Source organism: Gopherus flavomarginatus, chromosome 5 (assembly GCF_025201925.1).
Source record: "Gopherus flavomarginatus isolate rGopFla2 chromosome 5, rGopFla2.mat.asm, whole genome shotgun sequence".
Lineage (NCBI taxonomy): Eukaryota > Metazoa > Chordata > Testudines > Testudinidae > Gopherus > Gopherus flavomarginatus.
Window position 1 is genome coordinate 83,879,851 of NC_066621.1, and position 26,261 is coordinate 83,906,111.

General features: G+C 48.2%; 1 protein-coding gene across 1 annotated transcript in view; it reads right to left on the reverse strand.

Annotated features, from left to right (window-relative positions):
• Positions 1-421: 421 nt before the first annotated feature.
• Positions 422-26,261, reverse strand: part of ALX4 (ALX homeobox 4) — a 67,122-nt gene continuing 41,282 nt past the window's right edge. The window contains exons 2-4 of the mRNA XM_050955428.1: positions 21,623-21,933; positions 11,083-11,211; positions 422-2,665 (exon numbers count right to left, since the gene is read on the reverse strand). Coding sequence (XP_050811385.1) covers positions 2,342-2,665; positions 11,083-11,211; positions 21,623-21,933 — 764 coding nt within the window. The 3' untranslated portion in view covers positions 422-2,341. The remainder of the gene's footprint in view (positions 2,666-11,082; positions 11,212-21,622; positions 21,934-26,261) is intronic.

Below are 26,261 nucleotides of genomic sequence, written 5' to 3' on the forward strand. Positions count from 1 at the left end.
ATAGACTCACATGGACTTCTGGATATGTGCATGTCCCAACTGCTGAGTGTGGGGGAAAGATTCGCTTAGAATTCTACTGACCCCAAAGACTTTTGAGGAAAAAGAGACAGAAGTATTAGTGTCACTTAGTCTAATAAATACATATGAATGTTAGATCTAATATAGCTGTATTATTTATATAGGGCACAGCAGTGTGCTAGGCAGTACATAAATAATAATAATATATACACATAGCCAGAAACCTGAATTTTGGAAGTAGTTTCTTTGGAGACATTCCAAACCATTGTGAAACAAGACTCTGAAAAGAACCCTTAATACTCTCAAATGAACTGACTTCCTAGCACCCAGAGACAAGGAGGTGTGGTAATGTCTTTCACTGAACCAATTTCTGTTGGAGAGAAAGACAAGTCTCTCTCCCTAACAGACGTTGGTCCTATGAAAGAACCTCACCCACGTTGTCTCTTCAATAGCCTGGAACTGACATGGCTACAATAGCACTCGCTATTGTCCTTAACATGTTAGGCCAAGTTCATCCTGATTGAATGCTCTGGAAGTTACTGGATTTACACGTGGGATGAAATGAGCCTCCACATCACATGGGATAGCCAGGTCCACCCTTGCTTTTGTGAAAAGAGAGAGGTGAAGCTATCATGCAGCTTCTCTTTCTCGTAAGCCAAGGTGCCAAAGCCAGCTGCCCCTAGCCAATGCTGTTTAACATCAACACTTGAGGCATGTGCATGTGTTACATATGCTGACAGAATTACCCTGTGCTGTTTCTAGTGCTGCTTCAAGTATCCATGGCTTTATCTGAGACTATCCCTGGCACCGCAGACTCAATGGAAAGGTTGGAAAGAACGTGGCCTCACAGGAAAACTCACCCAAAGGTTTACAGTTTAACTTTGAATAGTTAATACAGCCCCGGGTACCAGGAAACAAATAGGAACTACAGTAAGAAATACCATTGACTCAAAGGAAACAGAGCCCGGGGAGGTTCTACCTGTCTGCACCCTGCTGACCAGCATTTCAGAGGACGCAGACTACTGCATGCTGTTCAGTAGGAGGATGGTGGTGAAATGACAAGGGATCATTCCGTACATGCAGCCGCTGTCCTGGAATCAGTGTGTGCGTGGAGGATTCCACAACACATGAAAGCCAGCAAGCAGGGGGCGCATGCTAGCGCTTGAGCTGTGATTCAAGGGAATCTTGCTTCTGCTATGAAGACCAACAGACCCATGCTGGGCAGGGCCCACATAGCAGCTGCACTTATACAGTTGCTAGCTGTAGGTAAATGCCAGTAACTGCTGACCCGATAAACACCTTTTAAAAAGATGGAAGATTAAAGGCCTGCCATGCCCTCCCTGCTGTGGACCTGTGCTTACAAACCAACTAACACCAGCTTTTTCCTAGAAGAGGCAAAAAAAACCTTAGCTTATTGGGTGTTAATCCCCTCTGAGCACCTAAGAGGCAGAAGAGGGGCACTGGGAAGCTCCTATCTCCCTTAATGAGCTTGAATGGAGGTGAGTGAAGTAGGGTGTAGCTGATAGGCTTAGCCTGTAACTTGAAGCTTTTCCAGCAATGGTGGTACTTAGCTCTAGCCCGGAGGTGTGCTGTAGGAAAAGACATACCATCCCTTTCCCCAGCCTCCCTTGGCATCTCTGCAAGTCTTTGCTTCAGCTAAGCTTGCACAACACCAAGAGGAACTGGGGCAGGAGCCAATGGGGGTAATTTCTCTTTCTTTTGGGCCAAGATTCTCCCCCTAGCTCTATTGCAAACTCAAATCGCTAGTTGTGACTCCTGCTAAGAGGCCAAAAGTGATGGCCCTGCGCCCACCCCAGCAGGTGCCTCCTTGCTGGTGCCAGGCATCACCCCTGCAGCTGTTGCCTATATGGGACAGAATAAAATGGATTAGAAAAGACACTTCAATACATGGGTGGAGGGAGGGGGAAACCAACAGAAAATGATTGGTGGCTGATTGGAAAGTCTGATCTGGTATCAGAAAAGGCGGGGGGGGGGGGGGAAATGCCCTGGTTATTGGGAAACGCAAGCATGACAGTGAAAGGGAAATGTTAAAAGAAAACCCAAGTCTAGCTGGGATAGGAGCGACTCCGCCACTTCCTCTTATCCTGCTTGAGCACAGGAAGCTGGGAGCTCCCTGTGTGTACGTTTGAAACACGCCACTTACAGTAAAGTACGTGTTCGCTGTACCTAGGATAGCTAAAAGTGCTGCATTTGGCTCCCCAAGGAGGAGGCAATGGCTGTCTTGAGTCCAAGCGGATGGTGGGTTTTTTTGGTTGTCCCCATTTGTTCTGTCAGTGTCTTGAGGGCGTTGGCTGCAGCCCTGTCATGTCGCCCAGGAGATGGCAGCACTGTGCTCCTTTGCCTTCATCCTCAGGGCCGCGATGCTGGAGGTTTTGCGATCAGGCTCGCCGCTCAGCTCGTAGCCGTTGATACCCGGGCTGATCCCAGCGGTGCCAAAGAGGCTGCCCATGTGAGTCTGTCCCACGTGGCTGCCAGGGCCGGAGACACTCAGGAACTCGGAGACGCCACCAGCTGCATGGGGGTGAGCATGCGGGGACATGCAGGAGGGCACTGTGTCACAGGGGACCACGCAGGCGGGGACGGGGGAGGCGGCACCATTGTTGCCAATCCAGGATGGATTCTGGATCTGGGGGAGGAAAAGAAAGCTCAGTGGAAGAACTGGAATAGCACAGGGAGGAACAGTCCTGGCTTCTATCACCCCATGCCCTGCTTACCCGTGAGCCTCAACCCTGACCCACAGGGGCCCCTTGTAGTGGGGAGAGGGACAGTCAGGGTCTGTAGCTCAGTCAAGGCTCAGTCTCCCAGATGAGACCATTAGCAAGGGAGCCAGCTAATGCGAGCTGTGCTGTGGACACCTGGCCACCAGAATCTGGCCTGAAAACCATCAGCCCATTTCACAAGGGCCCCAGACAGCCACTGCATGAGAACAACTTGCAGCCTGTGCCAACCCAGCCTAGATTTGAATAAAAAACTAGAGGGGAAATGCTCCGTGTCTATTTCTAGTCCCCACGGCCCTTCATTTTAAACTCCACTTAATGCAGCTTGACATAATATACTGGGTACAGCCAGAAAATTGCTCCCATGAGCCCCTTATGTACTGAGCACCTGCTGAGAATTGGAATGGTTAGCTTGAAAGAACATGTGAGCTACAGGAATAAAAGGGCTAAGAGCACAAGCAACATCGGCAGCCCTCTGGGGTCTAGCAGCTGCTGTTCCTGGGTTGGTTATGAGGACTTGGGACTGTTAATCCTGTTGGCCAGGTAATAGGGTTGAAAGAAGGCCCGTTAGCCACAAACCTGGTGTAGGTAACCAACGAGCAAGGGAAAGGTGTAAGAGTAGAGGGGAAGAAATCTTAAATCCGATTCTATGTCAAGGAAAGTTTTCCAGAAAGAATGGGTGTGTCTCTCTGGAGACATACAAAGCATCCTCCAGCAAGGAGGCTCATGAGTGAGTGCCATATTAGCCCCCAAACCACCTGAGATGAAGTTGGGCCATGCTGTTTTGCTCAGTGAATAAGGAATGAAAATGTGTTTAACCCTTTGGATACCAGCTAATCCTAAAATGCTTTACACCATGGGGATGGGTTTCTGGGTTTTGGGAGAGGCTGCTGAAGAGGAGGGAACAGGAAGCACTGAGTGATCATCCTGAAGGACTAAGCCTGCTTCTGGGACAGTTCCCTCCTGATTCCACAGTTGCTGGGTCTGCCCTACCCAGGGAAGCAGCAGAGCCCAAGAAGTTAAGCCAGGTACTTCCTGCCATGGAAGCCAGAAGCAGTCCTGTGTTGAAGGTGTGGCTGGTGAGGGAGAAAAGGCAGCTGGGGAGAAGGTGCTAAGGAGCAACATTTCTCAGCTGTCTAAGGTGCAGGCTAAGGAGATGAGAGGGGATCATGTTGTGGCGCTAGGCAGGTGGTTTGTAGGGAGAGGTTGGAGATGGGATCTGAGTCAACTCTCCTTCCACACTTCACCTGAGAAATTTGATAGACACGTGTTCAAGTTAAAATGGCAATATGACAAGAGCTCCGATCAGCAACGAAATACAGAGGAATCTGCTCTATTGGCATCAAGTCCATTCCAAACAGGCTGATTGGTGTAAGTGCTCAGTCAAGTCATCCATGCAACCACCCCGTGTGCACATCACACCAGGTGTGGCACGGCGATGTGCTAATAATGCTGACTCAGTAGCTGTTCTCCTCTTTTATCACCACCTGGATCTTCCCTGGCCTCTTCCCTCTTCTGACTTCCACAGAAATTTTCTTATGAATTGACTAATTAACTTACTCTAGCTAGGGAGAGAAGCTTTCCTTTTTGTAACAGAGGCATGAAATGATCAAAATGAAAGGGAGTAGAGGCTGTGTTCATATGTCCAGAGATTTTGTTCAAATTAAACAGGGGGGTCAAATTAACCAATGAATTGGTTAAATGGAAGGCTCGGTAGACTTCAGATTGTAGCTACATAAATCAGTAAGGCTCAGCAAGTCACGTGAAAGAACAATGATATCCTGAGCATTTGCTAGCAGGCTCATAGTTTTCAGAGGATTTCCCCAGTGGAACTGACCCCAGTCTCAGAATTGGCTACTACTAGGTGCTATGCACTAGGTTCATCAGGCAGCAGATCATTGTGCCTTTACTTTGCTGCCAAGGCTTGAGTGTAGGGTATCTACCCTGTAACAAAGACTGACACCACAAATGCCTAAAGCAGCACAAAGGGGTCAATTTCCTGCCCCGCTTTAGATGTTAGCAAGGTCACTACTTGAGGCCAAGGAAAAGCAGAACCTAGAATGCTGGTTTATACAGGGAAAAATGTTTGAGGTCATTCTTATGTCCCAGCATATTGCGAGCACTCTAAAACAAATCACACAGCTTCCATAGGAAGGTAGATGATGGTGAGTTGTTTGCACTGTCTGGGCATCCTCAGAGTATCCAATAGACCCCCAAAGTCCCTTCCCAATGTGCACTGGGCTCCTGCTGAAACCTGCAATGGGCTCACTGAGAGAGGCTTCTTTGACTGTTCCACAGTCCTGGGCAGGATACAGAAAGGCCATCATCAGGATATTACGTTCACCTTTAAGTCAAGGCCTTTACAAGGCACATCGCTTCTGGGGGGATTCATTAGTTATTGGTATGACAGATTATGTTTAGCAGTTGCGAAATCTGGACCAGAAATAACTGCTGAAAGACTGCAGGCCACATTTAGACTCAACGGAAAAGCGAGTGCAGCTCCACTGATGTCAGTGGACTAGCACCCATTCACATTAAGTCTGACCCTAATCTTGAGAGGCATTGACTCTAGGATAGGATAGGGCTGCAGATGGGACTCAGGAGATCAGGGTTCTGCCTCTAATCTACTGTGTGATATTGAGCAAGCCATTTCACCTCTCTTTGCCTATGCTTCCCTGCACACTCTCTTTGCCTTGTCTATTTAGACCAGAGGCAGGCAAACTTTTTGGCCTGAGGGCCACATCAGCCTTCCATACACTTTCGGAAATCCGGTTAGCGGAGGCTGTGCCTCCCCAAACAGCCAAGCATGGCCCAGCCCCCACCCCCAATCCAACCCCTCCTGCTTCTCAGCCCCTGATGGCTCCCCTGGGACTCCTGCCCCATCCAACCCCCACTCTCCCCTGACAGCCCCTGGAACCCCTGCTCCTGACTGCCCCCCACCACCCCATCCAACCCCCCCTCATTCCTGACTGCCCCCTACCCCCAGGACCCCTGCCTCATCCAATCACCCCTTCTCCCTGACCCCCCCAAACCCCTACCCCTACCCCTGACTGCCCCCCTGCCCCATCCAACCCCTCCATTCCTGACTACCCCCCTTGGATCCCTGCCCCCATTCAACCCCCCTATTCCCAACCCTCTGACCACTCTGACCCCTAGCCACACCCCCGCCCCCTGACCACCACTCTGAACTCCCCGCCCTCTACCCACCTCCTCTCCCTGCTCCCTTACTGCACTGCCTGGAGCACTGGTGGCTGGTGGTGCTACAGCAGCGGCGCTGCCCAGACCGCCAGGACAGGCAGCCACTGCCCGGCTGGAGCCAGCCATGCCGCCACGCAGCACAGAGACCGGGTCAGGCTGGGCTCTGCAGCTGCACTGCCCCGGGAGCTCACAACCCCGCCGCCTAGAGCATTGCGCCGGTGGCAGAGCAAACTGAGGCTGCGGGGGAAGGTGGAACCTCGGGGCAGGGGCCAGGTGCTAGTCTCCTGGGGTAGGAGCTCAGGGAGTCCTGTGGGCCGGATGTGGCCCAAGGGCAGTAGTTTGCCCACCTCTGATTTAGACTGTAAGTGCTTCAGATTAGATATTGTCTCTTGCTGTGTGTCTATTCAGTTTCTTGCAATGATGTTGTAGACATATTAGACCCAGGATATTACAGAGATAAGGTGGGAGAGATAATATCTTTTACTGGGCCCACTTCTGTTGGTGAAAGAGACAAACTTTTGAGCTACACTAAGCCCTTCTTCAGGTCTGGGAAAGCTACGCAGAGTGTCCCAGCTAAATAAAAAGAGGAACAGATTGTTTAGCATAAGTAGTTAACCATAGTCTAAGTGAAAGTGCTTCGTTAACACTCCTGTGGTCACTGGACAGATTGTTGTAATAAGCCATAAATCCAGTGTTTTTATTAAGACCGTGATTTTTAGTGTCTAGCAAAGATATGAAAATGTAGGCTCCCAGGCTCATCTTTTGAAGGTAATGTGCAGGTTTCCTTTGAGGACAAGCATTGAAAGGTCAGATGTGGAGTGATCACTTTGTGACAGGTGTGCACTTCTATGTGTTATATTGAGAGCGTAGTGATTCTCTGATTTTGCGGATGTAATTGTTATTGTGGCATTTAGTGCATTGGATTAGATACACCACGTGTTGTGATAGGCATAAGTAGGACCAATGAATCTTGGTAGGTGTGTTGTGTGGGAGTGTTGATCATCATAGCAGTGGAGATATATCTGCAAGTTTTGCATCTCTTGTTATAGCAGGGTCTGGTGCCATTTTGAGTTGGTGGGTCCTGGGCTGTGGAGACCTTGCTTCTGATGATGAGTTTGAAGAAGCTGTGGAATTGTTTGAAGACCAGAAGCGTGGGTTCAGGAAAGATTTCTTGCAGAATGTGGTTCCCCTCGAGTATAGGTTGTAATTGTTTAATGATGCCCTGCATGGGTTCCAGTGTGGGGTGATAGGTGACAACGAGGGATGTGCAGTCAGAGGGGTTTTCTATATGGAAGCAGGTTCTCTTGGGGTATTTGGGTGGCCCATTCCATGATGCGATCTACTTCTCTGGTAGAGTGTCCTTATTTTAAGGTAAGTATTCTGGACTTTCTCCTTGAAGCATATTCTGTGGTATCTGAGGGCCTATTTGTAGATAACACATATCTTGGGGCGGTTACTGGATCTGTGAAGGTAAGGATGGTGATCTGTGGGTTTGTTGTATATAGTTGTCGGTAGGGTTCCATTGCTGAAGCTGATTGTGGTGTCCAGGAAGTTGATGCTGGTGCAGGAGTGTTTGAGAGAGAATTGAATAGATGGGTGGTTGTTGCTGAAGTTGTCGTGGAACTCTGAGGGAGTTGAGGTCTATCCAGAAGATGACAATATTATTGATGTATCTCAGATATATCATTGATTTCACGGTGCATTTGTCCAGAAATTCTTCCTCAGAGTGGGCCATGAAGAGGTTTGCAGATTGGGGAGCCACCCCAGTACCTATGGCTGTTCCTGTCATTTGAGAGTATATGGTTCCTGACTCAGTTGGGCCCTGACTTTGGTTAGGGCCTCTGGGTGTAATAAAAATAGGTAATAAAGTGTTTGCAGCACTCCAGTATGCTTGTCGGAGAGACACTGGTGTGGTCTGGTTGCAGTTCTGGGGCAGACCATTTCCCATTTGCTTGGTTAATTTTTGCTTAGCATATGCCGGCTGGTTAGAGAAAAAAAAGGAAACCCCTGCACGTGCCCCCCACTCTCCAGATAGCAAAGTCAGATTCAAGTGTCCGGCCATCTGGGATCCTGAATCTTAATAATAAAACAAAATGATACTGCAGAAGAAGAGCAGGGTTTGGCAGCGGGAGGCCCTTCCTTGGGGAATAGGTGTGTTGAGGAAGGGGGGGGATGAGATGAAAGAATGCAACAAGAGAAGATCCAGATGGAGCCAGAGTGTGAAGAGCCCAGCATTCCACAGCTCGGCAGCATCACTGGCTTCTGTTCCACTACTGACCTTTTACCTCCTGCAAAGTACATTTTTTTAGGCTGGGGGAGGAGGTGGCGAGGAGGGAGGGAGGCAATGAAAGTACAAAGGCAGAAGAGTGTTACAAAGTGCAGTCTAGTGCTTCCTTTGCTTGAAAGATCCTTTGGTGTCTTTCCGTTGTTTAATAAGGGCCTCTTATTCCTTCCAATCCAAAGGGCAAGCTAACCAAGGGGAAAGGTCGAGTGCTCTTGGCCTTGATGCAGGAAAGCCTGCATGCCGTGCTCTCCAGGAAGGCCAACCACGCATCTGACAGCTCAGGTTGGAAGGGAAATCCCAGCAGCTGAGGGGAGCAAAGCTCAGCTTTAAAACATCTGACCTGGCAAACCCCAGGATTTCTTAGATCCTGCATGACAAAGACTGGGTGGCTCCAGGGGACATGCTGTGGCCACCGAACCCAACTACCACTGAGAGTTTGAGTCCTTCCCTTGTCAGCCTTCTGAGAACATGAGAGAGGAAGGCCACTGTTTAGCGTGTTGGCCTAGGCGTTGGAAGATGCAGGTTTGATTCTCTGCTCTGTCACAGGCTCCCATTGTGACCTTGGGCATGTCACTCAGGGTGGTATCCAAAGGGGACTTAGGCGTTACAATGGTGAGCGTCATGTCAACTCCACAATCACAGGAACAACACTGTGATCCACAAAGCCAGGTGTAAGTGCCTCAGCCCCCATACGATGAATGGGGAAAGACAGGCGCCTAAGAATGCAATCCACAAATCTCAGCACTAGGTGAGGAGCTGTCTAAGCTAGCCAAGGGGAGATGCTAATTCTGCCTCCCCCTCCCATGGAAGGCAAACTGCAGGGAGATGCCTATCTCTGCTGCCTGGAGTCAGATGGCTTAGGCACCTAAAACATTTCTTGTGGGAACAAGCTAGGTGTGCTCCACACAAAATGGCTCACAGAGGGGCCCACCTTCAAGTCCAGTGGTTAGAGCACTCCCTGGTATATGGGAGACCCAGGTTCGGTTCCCCCTTGCAGACACGGGGGGAGAAAGGATTTTAACAGGGGTCTCCCACCTCTCAGGAAAGTGGTCTAACTATTGAGCTATGGGGGATCCCTCAATCCAGTCTGGTGATAGATAATGAAAGAGTGGTTGGAGCAAGGGGACTGGACCCTGGATCTCCTTCCACCTCCCAGATGGGTGTCCCAACACTGGACTAGGGAGTTGTCTTTTCTCTCTCTGTCTGGCTCAATGACTATTTATGTATTTATCCATAGTGGAACAATCAGTGGGCCAGAGGGAAACAGAGTGTGAGAATAACTCTGGGTTTTGAATGGGACCTGATCTGGCAGGCAGCATCTGAGCACACCTACTGGATTGGGCCCGGCATGTGCCCTAGGTGGCCAAACATATGTTTTCCCCCAGCTCATGAGTTGCTCCACAGCTTAGGTGGGAAATAGGCATACAGGCACCTAGAGGCAAGCAGCAGTGCACATGCTCAGAGGCAGAAACACAAGCCCCATAGGAAATTTTACCCTGAAAACTTAGTCAGTGAGTGAGTTTAGCCATCTACTGGGCTTGATGGGAATTTTGTGGATCACAGTGGAGCCAAAATGGGGGCTTAAGTGACTAAAACAGGCCTACTCTTAGCCTCTTGGTGCCTTTGTTCCTTATCGGTAAAAAGGGGGTAATAGCATTTTCCTATCTCACAGAGTTTTCTGAGGATAAATACATTACCAATTACGAGGTGGTCAGCTGTGCTGAAGGGGGACATACAAGTATCTAGCTAAATGCAGAACCCTTGAGCAGGGTGTTTGGTGTCTCCTCCTGCATGAATGTATAAGAAGGCTATGTCTGGTGATATCACAGAGGGACAAGCTTGTCCTGGAAGATTTAAACAGATGAGAAGCCTGCGCCTGATGACTCCTACTTGATTCAGGCAGGGACTAGTGTTAAAAGGGAAGGGACATCTGGGGATTTGTTTAAGGATGACTTTAAAGGTCCTTTCTCACCTTTTCTAAACCAATTAAATGTTTTCAGAAGCTAAAATATCCAGGGATCAGAACAGAATATAATTTAAGAAATGAATAGAACAGAATTGAAATGAATGGAGTGTGGCCAATGAATCATTGTCCATGCTGCTTGGTCTAGAGTTGGTCTTAGTGTCGACCCTAGGGGAGGCTGCAAAGGACAGCCCTATATTAGGGCATGGGAGATCAAGATCAACCTGCCAACTCTTAAGAGCTGGGGAAAGCTGCGTAATGATAATTATCATTTATGTATTGATTTGCATTACGGCAGCATTTTGGGGGAGAGTCCAAGATCAGGAACTGACTGTGCTCCGTGTTGTACAAACACCAAGATGGTCCCTGCCCCACAGAGCTTGCAATCTAGGTTTATGACAGGACGTGACAAGCTGATGGGAAAGATAAATAAAGGGGGGAGCGGGAAGAACAAGGTAACAGCAAGAGGAGCAGAATTAGCCCAGTAGACAGTGCCTTCATTGCACCACTTGCATAGCAGTCATCAGCTGCCAGTGTTTTGTAGGCAGCACCACAGAGGTAAGTCTGAAAGAGGAGAGCGTATAGCTCCAGACTGTGCTATCCCAGACTGTGCCTGAGATGCTCACAGGTCAGTACAGTGTGTGTCTCCGCAGAAGGACCGACTTACTGTGGGAAGCACAAGGGACTATAAGTCAGTGTTGTGTCAGGCATCTGTTGCCCAGATACTAGAAGTGACTCTAGTCTTGGCCCACCACTTCCCAGATAGACCAGCATTGCCCCAGTGCATCACAACCATGGCTAGCCTCAGGCTTTGGGAGGGAGCGATTGAAAGAGGCTGAACAGGGCAGTCGAGAGGCCGGAATGGGGCAGGGGACACTCACCTGTGCGTAGTTCTCTGCTCGGGTTAGGAGGGGCAGCTCATAGGCTGTTGAGAAGTGGGTGCGAACCTGCTGCATCTGACCAAACCGCTCTCGCTTCCTCCATTTTGCCCGTCGGTTCTGAAACCAAACCTGAGGAGACAAGCACAGATGGCAGAGATCAGAGAGGATGGGAGCATGGAGTGAGTTCAAAGTGCCTCCGGAGAGAGCGGAAGGTAGGAGCTCCCAGAACACCAACCTGGGGGAGACTTTTGCCAGATAACACCTCTTGTGCTGTACCCAGAGTGCTTTGCAGTAGAAGTCCCAAACCTAACTGGGGGCAAGGGACAATTTTCGATTGTAGGCATCTTAAATATGATGCCAAGTGCCCACATGCAGGTGCACAAAGGCCCAAATCCTCAAAGGTATTTAGGCTCCTAACTTCCATTGATTTCAATACAATGGAAGTGGACCCCAGGTCCCAGTTCTAGCTATCTAGGCATGCACTTGAGCTCCCACATAAGGCAACTGGGTACCCCACTTACTGCTTGCCCTAGAATTCAGTGAATCAGAGTTTCTTGTTTATTTTTGACTAGATGCAATTTCTTACCTGCTCAGGGCCAGCTCCAGGGTTTTTGCTGCCCCAAGCGGTGGAGGAAAGGGGGGAGAAAAAAAAAAGCGACCATGATCGGCAGCAGCTCTACCATCGCTGCTTCATTCTTCGGCGGCAATTCGGCGGCAGGTCCTTCCCTCCAAGAGGGACCGAAGGACCCGCCGCCAAATTGCCGCCAAAGAGCTCGACGTGCCACCCCTTCCCCTTGGCCCCTTGCTGAGCTGGTGCCTGGAGCCGGCCCTGTACCTGCTAAAGTAAAAAGGATGCTGTTGAGACGAATGTCCCTGCATCACTGATAAGCCCCCTCCCCCCCCCCGACATTAGTCAGCTGGTAAGAATTTAAAATCTGTTTTTTAATTTGTGTCAATACTCCTGTGTGGTTTCTTTCAGCACTTTCATCAGCTTAGAGAAGGATACTAGCCCTGCCATTTTCACTTTCTGTTCAGTTTCACTCCAGGGATCCCATGGCTGCTGATCCCACTTTCTGACACTCTGGGGAAATTGTAAATTCCCCAACAAATTGTTTTCACAAAAAATAAATGGAAACTTTCCTCTTCCTCTGAGGATCCCAGTCCCTGAGAACTGAGGTTCCTCTCAAGATGAAGGAAAGTGGGAAACACTTCCTAGTTCAAGAGGGAAGAGAATCGCTTCTGCATTTACAGAGCTGAGATCTGGGTTCTTCCATTGTTGGATCTTTCTGGTGCAAGGGATTCCTGTGGGAGCTGTAGAAACCCACTGGAAAAATTCCTTGAATGAAAGAAAAAACATAGCTGTTTCATGTGTCAACCTGGCATCATTTTTACAGTAGGGCAGAGAGATCCAATGGAAATGATGCTGACCCCGGAGTGAAGAAACTTGGATTCCAGTTCTAGCTCTGCTACTGACTCTGTGTGACCTTGGTCATGTCCTATCACCTCTCTATAAAGATGATAATCCTGACAAACCTCCCCTGTTTGCTGTGTGGGTTCATTCCTATTAGATGAGAGGTGCTGTATAAAAGTTCATATGAGATCAACAGCCCTGGAGTCTCAATTCGCAGAGGCCACTCATGGCAATCTGCACCCAATACAACAGTTCAGGGAGCCCCGTCCCACCGTGCCACTCCAGTTTGGCCCAGCTGCCCCCTCTGTCATGATGGAAGGGCAGCTGGACCAAATTTAAGGGAATGGTGTAGCAACCTGGTGTATGAGGGTCACAGTGCCACTCAAGTTTGGCTCAGCTGCTCCTCCATCGGGGGGTGGTTAGGCCAAATCTGCCAACCTAGCAGCTTCCTTGTTTGCCTATAGCTAGTGCAGGCTCAGTCAATTCATGTACTTATCTACTGAGCAGGTAGCAGTAGTGCCAGCTTTTTCCTTACTACACTCACTGTGCTGGGGCTGTGCTGGGCAACCTCTAACAAGCCTCGTTTGGACCAATTGATGTTTTTACCCATGACCTCAGCCTAGCCCTAACCAAACCCTCCCTGATTTAGAGAGCCTGGGACATTACTGGGACATGAACATTACTGGGCTGTGTCTGCTTCCCTATTCCTGCTCTACTAGCTCCTTCAGCTGAACTGAATTATCATCCTCTGATCAGCAATGTGGATCAAATGAAGATCTTCAATAAATAGACTATATGTTGGTGCCAAGTTCAGAGCATAGATCTGGGACCCAGGAGATCTTGAGAGTTTTAATCCTGGCTCTGACAATGGGTAACTCTAGGGTCTTGGGTAACTCACTAATTTCTCTTCCTTAGTTTTCTCATTTGTAAAACAACACTTCCTTTCTAAGCTCCATGAAATGTAGTGGGCACTTGCTTCATGCTTAAAAGTGCTAAGTTATTATTATTATCACACATCCCTTATTTTACAGCTGTATATCTATGGAGGTTTAATAAGTACTTAGCTGAAATGTAGTTGTTTGGGTCTTGTCTAGGCAGTGGAAAGTCTCAGACCCCCATTCTGTTCTGACTTTTGCTGGCTGCACATCAGTGTAACTGCACTGACTTCATATATCCCAAGGCCAGAAGGGACCATTTTGATCATCTGCTCTGACCTCCTGTATGACAGAGACCATTTAACTTCCTCACAATAATTCCTATAGATTTTAGAAAAACAGTCACTCTTGATAAAGAAAGTGTCAGTGATGAAGAATCCAACACAACCCTTGATAAATTGTTCCAATGGCTCATTACTCCCACTGTTAAAAATTTAAAAATTAACGCCTTATATCTCATCTGAATTTGTCTTGCTTTAACTTCCAGCCATTGGATCATGTTACACCTTTCTCCGCTTGATTGAAGATTGAACAGCCGATTATCAAATATTAGTTGCCCGTGTAGATATGTAATCATGTCACCCCTTAACCCTCTCTTTGTTAAGCAAAACAGGTTGAGTTCCTTAAGTCTTTCAGCATTAGGCAGGTTTTCTAATCCCTTAATCATTCTCATGGCTCTCCTCTGAATCCTCTTCAATATATCAATATTCTTCTTGAATTGTGGACACCAAAATGGGACACAGTATTCCAGCAGTGGTCACAGAGGTAAAATAACTTCTCTACTCCTATTTGAGATTCCTCCGTTTATGCACCCAAGGCTCGCATTAACCCATTTGGCCACAGCATTGCACTGGGAGCTCACGTTCAGCTGATTATCCGCCACAACTTAAATGGAGTCACTCATGATTTACACCTGTAAAGCCAGTTCCTGTGCGTTCAAAGCCTCCTGAAGCTGTGGGTCAGTGAAATGTATCCATCAAGAGCTGCTTTGAAGGGTTCTGACAGATGCATGCCGTCACAAGGGGCTGGAATGTCCAGCTCAGGCTGGTGCATGAAAGGAGCTGCCAGGAGCTACATGGCAGCTCAGGGAGCATTTCACCCTGACCCTTCAGTCAAGTCACAGACGGGCTTGGGGGTGAGAAACAGCTCCATTGCTTATGAGCAGATTTCCTCGCCATGTGGGCTGGGGATGGGTTAGAACCCAGCAGTGTGACAGCAAGGAGCTCACTCACACACATGAGAGGGCTGCAGCTAGCAGGCTCCATTGCAACTGACATCTTCCCATTTAGGGACAGCCTGCATGCTCTGCAGCAATTAGCAACCCTCCCCACGAGTAGGATTTTTATGGGAAGTAATGAAACCAAAGGGGGCTCCAAAATACACAGAGGTAATGCTGCATATAAAAAATATCCCAATGGAGCAGGTTTGGTGCCCCAGGCATCTGTCTGCTTTGTGCTAGCACTGGCCCCACCTCTGAGCAGCCCAGCTGGAGGCCAGTCCCAGTGCTGGCCAGCTCCACAGAGCTTTGATCTGCAGATGCAGTCAGTGGTGGTGACCCTGCTACTCCCTATGCTGGGGAGACCATGCTGTGCATAGAAGACGGGTAGCAGCTAGGGAATGTGCTGTGCACTGCACACAAGGCTGGTGAGAACATGTGCCACACACATGTGCCCATCTCAGAGCATGACAAACACATATAGCTGTCTCATGCAATGTGCACATCCCCCATCCCACACACCTGAGATCCCCACTGAGACAACAGAGTGCATCATATTCTGGCAATGCTATGCTACCCGGGACTTCCCCAGGCAAGGGAAAGCCTTAAATGTCCTGATATTCTGACTTTAGGTCTCCTTTACATGGCCAGAGCCTAGGACAGCATCTGGCTGCTAATGTGTATAAAACTGAGCATCCTGCAGCAACCTTCAGCTTTACAGGAAAACTTCAAAGGGATAAAAATAGTGCATAGGGCTCTCTTTTGTTGTTTTTGTTTTGGTTCTTGAAATACCAGAGACATTACGTCTTTTCAGGGAAACCTCCAGCAAAACTCTGGACGAAGGTCTCACCTATGGAGTGGGAGTTTTCTGAGCCCTTTGTGGGTGGGAGGAAGTGTTTTATTTTTAACACCGAGCTTTCCTCCCGGCTTTTTATTCAGGCATTCAGCTTCAACTAGTGTTAACAAAACCCAAATGCTTTAAACAATCCCGGTCCCTTTGCTCTGTCATGTTTTCATAGAATCATAGACTATTAGGGTTGGAAGGGACCTCAGGAGGTCATCTAGTCCAACCCCCTGCTCCAAGCAGGACCAATCCCCAGATTTTTACCCCAGTTCCCTTAATGGCCCCCTCAGGGATTGAACTCACAACCCTGGGTTTAGTAGGCCAATGCTCAAACCCCTGAGCTATCCATCCCCAAAGTTGCATCTTTGCTCTCATAAAACTGTTAGGCCTCCAGTCTTCCACAGAGTCTTCCAGGAAAAACAGGGCAGATAAAACATATAATATAATGCTCAAGCAAAGCAAGAAAACAAATCTTTCCAGGCCTTCTCACTGAATTCTAGAGAAACAGAAAATGGTACAAACCCAATTTTCTTTTCTTAGCAGAGTTCCTTTAATAGAGAGGAGACTACAGGTCGCAGCATGCAATGTGGCCTATCCACTAGGGTCAGGAGGCAGAACTGCGCACTGAGGTCTGCAACTCCATGCTAATGGTCAGGGTGGGCAGCAGTGTAGTGTAGTGTGTTCTTCACCTGCAGGCTGCGTATTCACAAGTCCTGATATAGCACAGGAACAAATCAGCCCTTTAAAATCTATAGACTAGAAAATGTTCTATGGCTCCTGTCATAAACAGATAGCTAAGGGTTAATGTCTCTTTCACTTGTAAAGGGTTAACAGGCAGTGACCTGCAACACCTGACCAGAGGACCAATCAGGAGACAAGATACTTTCAAATCTCGGTAGAGGGAAGCCTCTGTGTGTGTTTTTTGGGTTTGGCTTTGTTCTCTCTGGGCTCTGAGAGTGACCACACGTACCTGCAGGCTCTCTAATCTTCTATTCCAATTTTGTGAGTACAAATGTAGAAAGGCGGTATAGTCTTTTTATTTGTTTTCCTTTATTTGCAATTGTGTAGTTTGCTGGAAGTATTTTAAATTGTATTTGCTGGGGGAGGCTTCTTTTTAGTTTCTATAAGCTGACAGACCCTGTAACTTTTTACCATCTAAATTGCAGAGATAGACCTTTTATTTTTTCTTTCTTTTTATTAAAGAGCTGGGAGGAAGAAAGGAGGGGGAAAGGGAAATGGTTTATTCCCCTTTGTTGTGAGACTCAAGGAATTTGGGTCTTGGGGCCCCCAGGGAAGGTTTTGGGGGAGACCAGAGTCTATCAGGTGCTCTACTCTAAGTCCTGATTGGCGGCAGCAGTTCAGGATCAAAGCTGGTAATTAAGCTTAGGGGAATTCTTGCTACTACCCATTTTTTGGATGCTAAGGTCCAGATTTGGGAATTATACTATGACAGCTCCATATACCTCTAGCCTTATAGTGGTACATCAATCCATATACATGGATACATGTTTGGGGGTAGGAGAGGCAGGGACTAGTTTGTAACAAAGAGGTCAGTAACTTCCTCCTTTCCTCCCCTCTGCTGTCCCCCATTTCAGCTGGCGTTGCCTGGTCTCACACAGTGCACAAATGCCCTCCCTCCTCACAGAGCTCAGCTGGGTAGTCTGAACGCCCCACTCCCATGCTTACATCCCCCTATGCTTCTGATGCAAACAGAAGTGATGGGCGGTCGGGGGGGCTCAGTATAGTTAAAGGAAAGAGGGGCTCGTTCTGCAGAAATGAGATCTGGGTTTCAGAGCCAACCCCCACACGCTTCAAAGTTCAGGAGTAGGGCTTGGGGCTGAGGCTGGGGCTGGGCCCAGCTCTAGGGGAAGCTCTTTGGGTTTCTGTCTCCTTGTCTGTGGCTGCATTTCTCTGCCTCTGTCACTGTCCAGCTCCAGCTGTGTCTGTGTTGCAATCCCTCAAGCTCTCTCTCTCTCATGGTCTCTGCCTCTTGTCTATCTTTCTCTTTCTCACGGTCTCTGTCTCTTTCTCTTCCTCTCTTGCTGCCCTTTTGTCTCTCACGCTCAGGCTCACAGTCTGTCAGTGTCTGTCTGTCTCAGCTCCTCCCTTTTCAAGGCCAGGCTGTCTCCCCTTCCCTTGCTGAGGGCCACAAGCCCTTCACTTTCCAGCCTGCAAGAACAGAGCCAGAATTCATCTTTAAGCGCTGAAACTGGACACCATTTTATCAGTGGCCTGGAATGGGAAATTGGAGCCTGGGATGAGAGAATTGAATAACTTGAGCTTGTTTTCATTTCATGTTTAATTTCCTGCAGGCTTAGCTCAGTCTTTCCGCTCCTTCCACCAGCCTCCCAGGGTTTTATGGGGGAAAAGGGATCAAGATATATTACTTCTTGCTTTGCTTTTCTTTTTTTACCAAGGCAGTGATTTTGCTACAGCAGAGTTTGACATGTCCCCCTTGCTTTCAAGCCTCTGCTGCATCACAGGGTCAACACTGAAAAGATTTTCATTAACAGCCCTGCAATCAGGAGGCCTGCCCTGGGGAGGGGCAGTGGGGTGACATTCCCTGGCGCTGACCCCATGGGGAGATGGCAAACCAGAATCACAGCTACTGTCTGCCAGTGAGAAATATGCTCATGTGTTGGTATCGAGCTGGGGTGCACAGCATGGGGGTTGGGAGGGGCTGCGTATAAGCAATTATGTGGGTATGCCTGGGAGGGGGAGGCGCAGTGGTACATGTGTATACACAGGTATGTACCACTGTGTGTGCGCATGTGCATATATGCATGGAATGGAGACTTCGCAATGGTGTGTGTGTGTGCATGAATCAGATGGGTGGTGGGGTGCAATGATGTCTGTGTGTGCATTTATGCATGAGGACGGGCATTCGACAGAAGATGTGAGCACATGTGCACAAGGTGGGAGCTCTGTATGTGTATTTTATGGGGTGCGGTGGAAGGTCATGCCGTGGGATCAGTCGAACCTCAAAGGGCCCCCTCAGGATCCTGCCCTGGTCACATAGCCTTCTGCAGCTCTCACACCAAAGAACCAGACCAGATCCATATAAACAAAATTAGGTGGCACTCCAGGAGGAAGCAAGGCAGGGGTCGTGGGCTTGGAGGGAGAGTTGGTAACCTAGGTGCATTGATCCACTAAGTCCTACAGATTTGTTTCAGCCTCTCACACTGTACTGGTTTCAGTGGTAGTTATTTGTGATGGATACATGCCAAGCTGCAGTGCTGCTCAGGGGGGCTCACCACCCACTTATGGGGGGAGGGGGCAGGAAGGAATGCATAGACATGGCCAGCGACCCACTTAGGGGGAGCAACCTTTTGTGCCTGACCCATTATCCCCATCCTAGCCCTGATCTTTCCTTCTCCTGATTCCCCTGTTTAAAAGTTTGTTACCAAGCATTTACTCCCGATGGGTATTTCCAAGAGGGCCCAGAGACTTCAGCTTCCATGGTTCTATAGTTCTGTAACTTCCTTCTGACTCCATTGAGGACCTCCATGGCCCAGGATAATTGAAAGGAGAAAAGAAAAGGCTAGGCTGTACATAAACAAAGCTGTGCTAGAGGTTGCATGCCTTCCTGCCTTTGTTTACATGTAGCATGTAAGGGAAGGACTAGTTTGTTGAGCACTCACTTCTATAAAAGTGCCCCTGTAACTGCAGCAACCTTGGCGTACATTGGTATTGTCAACTGCTAAGGTCACTGCAATTTGGGCCATGCCATATCTCAGCTAGCTGGCTCCTTTAAACAGGGAGTGAGAAAAGGAACAGCATGCTGCACCTCAGGGGAAACTCAGCTTTATTGCCTGTAGACACCAGCTGTGGAGATTAGAATCCGAAGCAGGCAGAAAAGTGGCCTCTTCAGCATCTGGAAAGAGGCCAAGTTGTGGAATGATTTCCAAAGACACTCCATTCCAGAGCTCTGCAGACAGAGCCCACTGTGCCGGGTCTGCTGCTGGGGTGAGTTCTTCTCCAGGTGCCTGGCTCCCAATCGGGTATTTCACTAGCAAAGTTTGAGCTGGGGAGAGGTTTGGAAAGAACCAGAGCAATCGCTTGTCCATCTGGGCTCTGTCTCTGCTACAACCTAGTGCTTTGGGGACTGCTTAGTTCTGGAGGGAGACCAGCTTGGCCAGAGGGAAGGCAGTTCCAGGACCAGGCCAGGCTTTTACTGAGGCAATTCACAGCACAGACCACCTCACCTCCTCCCCACCAGGCTAGGGAGGAGAAAGGTCTGGCTTTTGGTTCACCTATTACAATATCTGCTCCTTAGGGACCATAAAGCTCCCTGTTGGAGTCTCAGGTTCAGTTATGGGCCAGCCACGCATTCACACACTACAGGTTAGAGCCTCAGGAAACAAACTTTCAACAAAGTCAATGGAGCTATGGTGACTGGAAGCCACCAGGAAAGGGGGCTCATCTGGCAGGTGAAATCCATTCAGGTATGTTGCAACCATTTGGCAGGTGAAAAAAATACTGTGGTGCTGACTCAGGTAACTTGCTGTGTGTTCTAACACTAGGTTTTCTCTTGCTTCTTGTAGCTTGAGCTTCCTTAGGTAAAGGACTCTAGTGGCCTTGGCCACTTGCTCCATCTCCACAGATCACTGCCCATTCTCAGGACGTTTTCTGTCACCTTCAGTTCTGTAGGCCACCTTTTTCTGGCACAGGTCTTAAGTGAAGGGGCAGCAGCAGGGCAAAGCTGGACAGTTTTGGCGCATATGATTAACAATCTGGTCACTCCGTTGTATCAAAACCCAGGTCTGCAGACAACAGACACAAATATTAGCTAAGTCTCTCACACATGAGCCAGGCCTAGCACTCCGGTCCTTTGGCTCCAAAATACAAGCTTCTGTCACTGTAGAGGTGAGGTAGTGCTCAATTAGTTACCAGCAGTGGCAGGCCCCCTAACTTGTCTATGGGCCAGACTCTAGAGGGGAATATTCATTCACTCAAACATGCACAGCGCCAGACTCACTGCAACCTTGTACTCTGTGTTGTCATTGCCACCACTAGGGCAAAGTGTACAATACTGTCACTCACTTTTCACAAGTGTGAATAATAATGAAACATGCAAGGCCATGGAAGATCAGGTACCAAATCCTCTCTTCTACACCCCCTTGAGCACCCCTGGAGAAGCTAAAATGCATGAACCAGACTCTCTGGGATGAGCATGAGGAGGAGACTCCCCCATCCCACTACCACTGACATAGCATTGCCATTCCTAAGCAAAAGAAGTCAGTCTGTGCCATGTGTGATCAGTAAACCTGAGACTGTACTCTGACTTTCAGAAGAAACCATCAGCATTTGCGATGTGTCCCCAAGAAATAGCCACTTCCTGGGATCTCTTCTATGCAAGCACCGATGAAGCCTCAGCTTACAATTGTATGAGACCTGGCAGCTTTGCAGCCTGGGGTTGTTGTTGGACTCTCCTGTTCTTTTGGAGGTGGCAGCCATGACTTATTGCCCCAAAACAATAGGCTTCCTGCATTGTCTCTGAGCCTGCTCAGCCAACCAGGCAGCAAAACCCATTTCAATTATGTCTCTGCATTCTCTGTTTAGACTCCCTGGCATGGCAGATCATGATGACCTCTGCCTCCCGCACCTTGCCGGCAATGGGATGTAGCATGAGAAAGGTTGGTGCCACGGTGGCTAGTGAGCCGATGTCCCCATCTGATTCTTTTGGAGCAAAATAATTGACATGAGAGCTTTGCTGGAGTAACTATCACTGAAGACTACCTGCTGCCTTGTTGATTGCCAAACTGCTCCATTAGCTCAAGGAGCCTCTGTGAACCTCAGAGGATACTAATCCAAAGCAAAGAAGTCTGCACTAACGTCAGGCAGGAATAAGGTCCCCCTGCATCTTGGTCTATTGCTGCCCATTGCCTAAGAGAAGAGCATGAGTCTGTGGCATGGACTTTAGGTGCAGTCCTGTAGGCTGTAAGTTTAAGTGGAATTAGGGGTGAGGTTCTAGGCAACCTCAGCTAAGATGTAACATTGCAATACAAAGCCATATTCCAGACCTAACAAGCCTCAGTGAATTTTAAGACTCATTATCTTGCTGCCTGGAAGGTTCTTGGTTCACACACTGAAGACCCCACTGCCCCCATCCACCCCAAAGCTTCTCCCGTTACCTGTACTCGGGCCTCAGTGAGATCAGTCCTCATGGCTAGCTGCTCCCTGGCATAGACATCTGGGTAGTGGGTCTTCTGGAAGACTTTCTCCAGCTCCTCCAGCTGGTAGCTGGTGAAGGTGGTGCGGTTCCGCCGCTTCTTGCCCTTGTTGCTCTCCGAGTCGGTCTTGTCCATGGGGCTGGGGAGGTCAGTGCTGGCCCTGTCCTGGGGCACCTTCACCCCAGCCTCCTTCACACTGAGGTAGCTGCCATCCATTCCCGCAGGTTCGGAGCTTGACTGTAACTCAGCCTCTCCCAAGGAGCTCTCTTTCCCTGTTTGCATGAGAGAGAGGGGGAAACAGGGTTGGAGGGAGAGAGAGAAAGAAAAGAATGTAAAGCCCAGGACTAATGAATCAGTCTGAACAGGAGTCACTCCAGTAGGAAAAAGAAAAAACTCCAACAGAGAGAGCAAAGGTCAGATGGGTGATGAGGTAGGAGGGAATATTAGAAATGGGGTGAGGGAAGGAACAGAGGCCAATGGGAGAATGGGGCCCTGAGAAAGGAGAGGGATAGGAGGAGAGAGATAGAGCTGTGGGGGTTGGATTAGAGCTAAAATGTGAGAGGGCTGGGAGATGAATGGGAAGAGGGGCAGAGAGAGGGGGATTCTTTTTCTGGCATAAGGGAAGATTAACAACACTAATTTATATTCAGTTGGAATTTTGCAACTCTGGTAATAATGCCCTGGATGTAACCCATGGCAGAAAGTGAGACTGATGCCACCAGGGGGCAGAAGCAGACCGAGGCATCCCATGAGTCCATAGGAGGAGGAGGGGTAAGAATTCCACCCTCTCAGAATGTCCCTGGAAAGAATGGAAGCAAATTGGGCCTCTCCCACCCAGTTCTGGTTGGAGTTTTGGAAACCTGTTTCAATGTGAAATTCAAAGCCAAATGTGTGAGGCCTGCAGGAGCACCCTCCACAGAGTGGAAGCAGAGGCAGGTTCCTGCAGCTGTCTACAAAGAGAAACTGTTGAGATTTAGACATATTGAGCACCAAACCAACCCAAGTCTCCTTGCCTTTGCTGATTTCCAGAGGACTGACTGTCACTAGACCTCAGCTTCGGGGTGGAATTTCCCCAGGATTTGGCGGGTCTCAGTATCCGGTTTGTGGGGGTCAGACTTGACTCTAATTGTGTTTTCTTTAAAGTTCAGATGATGTTTATTATGCCAGTGAAGGCTGATCAAAGTAATATCACCCTCCACAGACCTGTGTGTCCATCATAGACTCCTGTGTACCAAAAGGGGTAACAGCGTATGGAATGGCTATCATTTCCAGTTTAGACGAGTGCAATCTGCTCCCTTCTATGGGAATAGGTCATCTGAACTAAATCTCTCTATGATGCATGTATGGCCATTACCGTGTTATCTGAGCATCTCACAATCTTCAGTGTATTCACCCTCACAGCACCCCATGTTCCATTCTAAACAGGGAGAACTGAAGCATAGCAAGGCAGAGAGATTTGAGCAAGCCTATGTAGGAAGTTAATAGCAGAGCAAGGGACTGAAACTGGACATCCCCGTCAGCAGCCTAACTTCTGAACTATGTTTCTTTTCCTGGTGAATACAGGTTGCTAGAAAAAACAACTGCAAATGGTAGCTACATATTATGTTCAATAGGCCCTGTTGCCCTGTCATGTACACCCATATAGCTTCATTGGCATCAGGAGAACCACTCTGATTTACACCAATGAAAATAAGAGGGGAAACAGGTCCACTGTGTTTTGTTAGGGCTTCAATAAATTTTGGAAGAGAGGCAGAAGAACAAAACATAGCAATCACTGAAGAAAGTGATAAGATAATGGAACCACGGGAACCTCCCCCCATTCGAGTATTACCTAGTCAGTTTACAGCCTCAGGGAAACAAAGGGAATCCAATTGCTGCTTCCCATCAGAGTGTCCCCAGCAATTAATAATTAACCAAGTGACATATCAAAATAGTAGAGTGAAGAAAGGGTAATAATTTTATTGACACTGTGTGTTAAATTTCTGTCTCAAACCCTATCCTGAAGGCTAGAACCTCTTTGGGGCTTCTTTAAAAACATACCTCGAGTTATGTACAGAAAATAAAAATTATGTTTTATTTCTTTAAATGCAGATAAAAGGAAGGCTCTTATTGACAATCTTTTCACTGGAGATGAATTGTTCCTTTACTTTCTCTCCCCAACTGTCATGTAATGTCCCTGTCAGCTGTTAAACAGCTACCGTGTTCCACACGAGAGGTGGCTGACTTTCAGTGGTGGGTGAAGTGATCTTTATACAGTTAATGGCTTTGGGATCCTGTGAGATGGAAGGCACCATGGTTAAATAATGGGAATTAGGAAGACCCACTTGCTAATCTCAGTTCCGCTAGCAACTGCCTCTGGAACCTTGGACAATTAATTTAACCTCTCTTCACAGTGCCTAGCTGTAAAATGGGAACACTACAGTACACATCTGTTTAAATGTTTGAGGATTAATCAGTGAACAGTTGTAAAGAACTGTGAACACAAGATGTGCTATGTAATTGCTAGGTGATTAATTAAACACCCTACAGCATGTACAATATAGGGCAGGTATCTCTCATATTATAATTGACCATAACATGCCAGACACACTTGAGGGGCTGTGTAAAATAATAAATTATATGTATGTAAGAGAAAGAATAATAATAAATCTCTTATTGCTCTCATCAACAGAGTCATTATACACACACACACACATATTTCTCCAACCTAACATTTCATTCCACAGCAACCAGACCCCACTGCTAGGGTAGGAAGTGTGGGATGTAAATTCAGCCTGGCTGTGCTGATGACCCTCTCTCAACACACTAGGTGTGAATCATACACACTAATTTACACCTTGCCATGTCTTATTGGTTCATTTAACCACAGCTGATTTGTGGTGCCATGTCACCTCTTTGAGCAGAACTCAGCTCCCCTTAGGAACCACTTGGTTTTAAGCCCAATTTAAGATAGGTTCAGAGTTATCAGGACTCCAGGTGACTGGGTATGTATGTGGCTATCAACTTGCTCACTCCGCCCTGCCATACCAGTTGTGCTGTTGCACTAGTGTCTGAGCAGTGCCCACCTGGTGCATACCAGCCTCCTCCCCCTAGTCCCATCTATGGGAGTGGTTAATATGGGCTGCCCTAGCAGGGTCCTATACCAGAGATGACCAAACGTGGCTCAGCATTGTGCTATGAGCCCAAAGACCAGGACTGATCTGCATAGAATGAAGCAGATTTTGCTGGTCCTATCTTCAGTAGGGAAGGACATCTCCAGGCGACTATAGTTCCCAGCATACAGAGATCCAAGTGGCCTGGCTACTCAAGTCAAGGTGGAGCACTGCATTTTGGGAACTGGGATGACCCCTTGTGCTGAACACAGGGTGTGTGTGCACATTGTAGAACTCTGTTGGTCACACTGTGGGCTGCCCTAACCTGTACTTTCAGGATTGTGCAAGCCTGTGACATGTAAGGGTTTCTTGAAGCACATTTTGCAAAGACCAAGTACAGTGCAGCATGATGTGTTTAAGAATCACAGCTCTTTAGCCAAATGACTCCCATTACTTCACTGCTAACTTTGCTTATCAGTGACTATAGCAGAATAAAGGAGAAAGCTGAACTGAACCGCTACAGGCTGAGGACCAACTGGCTAAGCAGCAGTTCTGCAGAAAAGGACCTGGGGATTACAGTGGATGAGAAGCTGGATATGAGTTAACAGTGTGCCCTTGTTGCCAAGAAGGCTAACGGCATATTCGGCTGCATTAGTAGGAGCATTTCCAGCAGATCAAGGGAAGTGATTATTCCCCTCTATTGGGCACTGGTGAGGCCACATCTGGAGTATTGCATCCAGTTTGGGCCCCCCCCCCATTACAGAAAGGATGTGGACAAATTGGAGAGAGTCCGGCAGAGGGCAATAAAAATGATTAAGAGGCCAGGACACATGACTGACTAGGAAAGGCTGAGGGAACTGGGCTTGTTTAGTCTGCAGAAGAGAAGAATGAGTGGGAATTTGATAGCCTTCAACTACCTGAAGCGGGGTTCCAAAGAGGATGGAGCTCAGCTGTTCTCAGTGGTGGCAGATGACAGAACAAGGAGCGATGTTCTCAGGTTGCAGTGGGGGAGGTCTAGCTTAGATATTAGGAAACACTATTTCACTAGAAGGGTGGTGAAGCACTGGAATGGGTTACCTAGGTTGGTGGTGGAATCTCCATCCTTAGAGGTTTTTAAGGCCCGGCTTGACAAAGCCCTGGTTGGGATGATTTAGTTGGTGTTGGTCCTGCTTTGAGCAGGGGGTTGGACTAGATAACCTCCTGAGGTCTCTTCCAACCCTAATCTTCTATGATTCTATGAAAGAAGAGGGGGCAGAATCAACAAACTTTTCAAGCTTAATTTTAAATTCCATATGTTAGAGTCCTTGGGCGACAATTCTAATGTCCTAATGGCTTTCACCATTAGGACTTTGTCCATGCTATTCAGCCAAATTGTCAACCCACTACTCTTAGCTCAGCCTCCCCCTTGTACCAGTACCACCTTAACCAACCACCTTGCATTTTTCAAACACTTGTGTCTGGTTACAACCTCCCGTAGAGTCCATTCATTGCACATGGGGTTTTGTCAC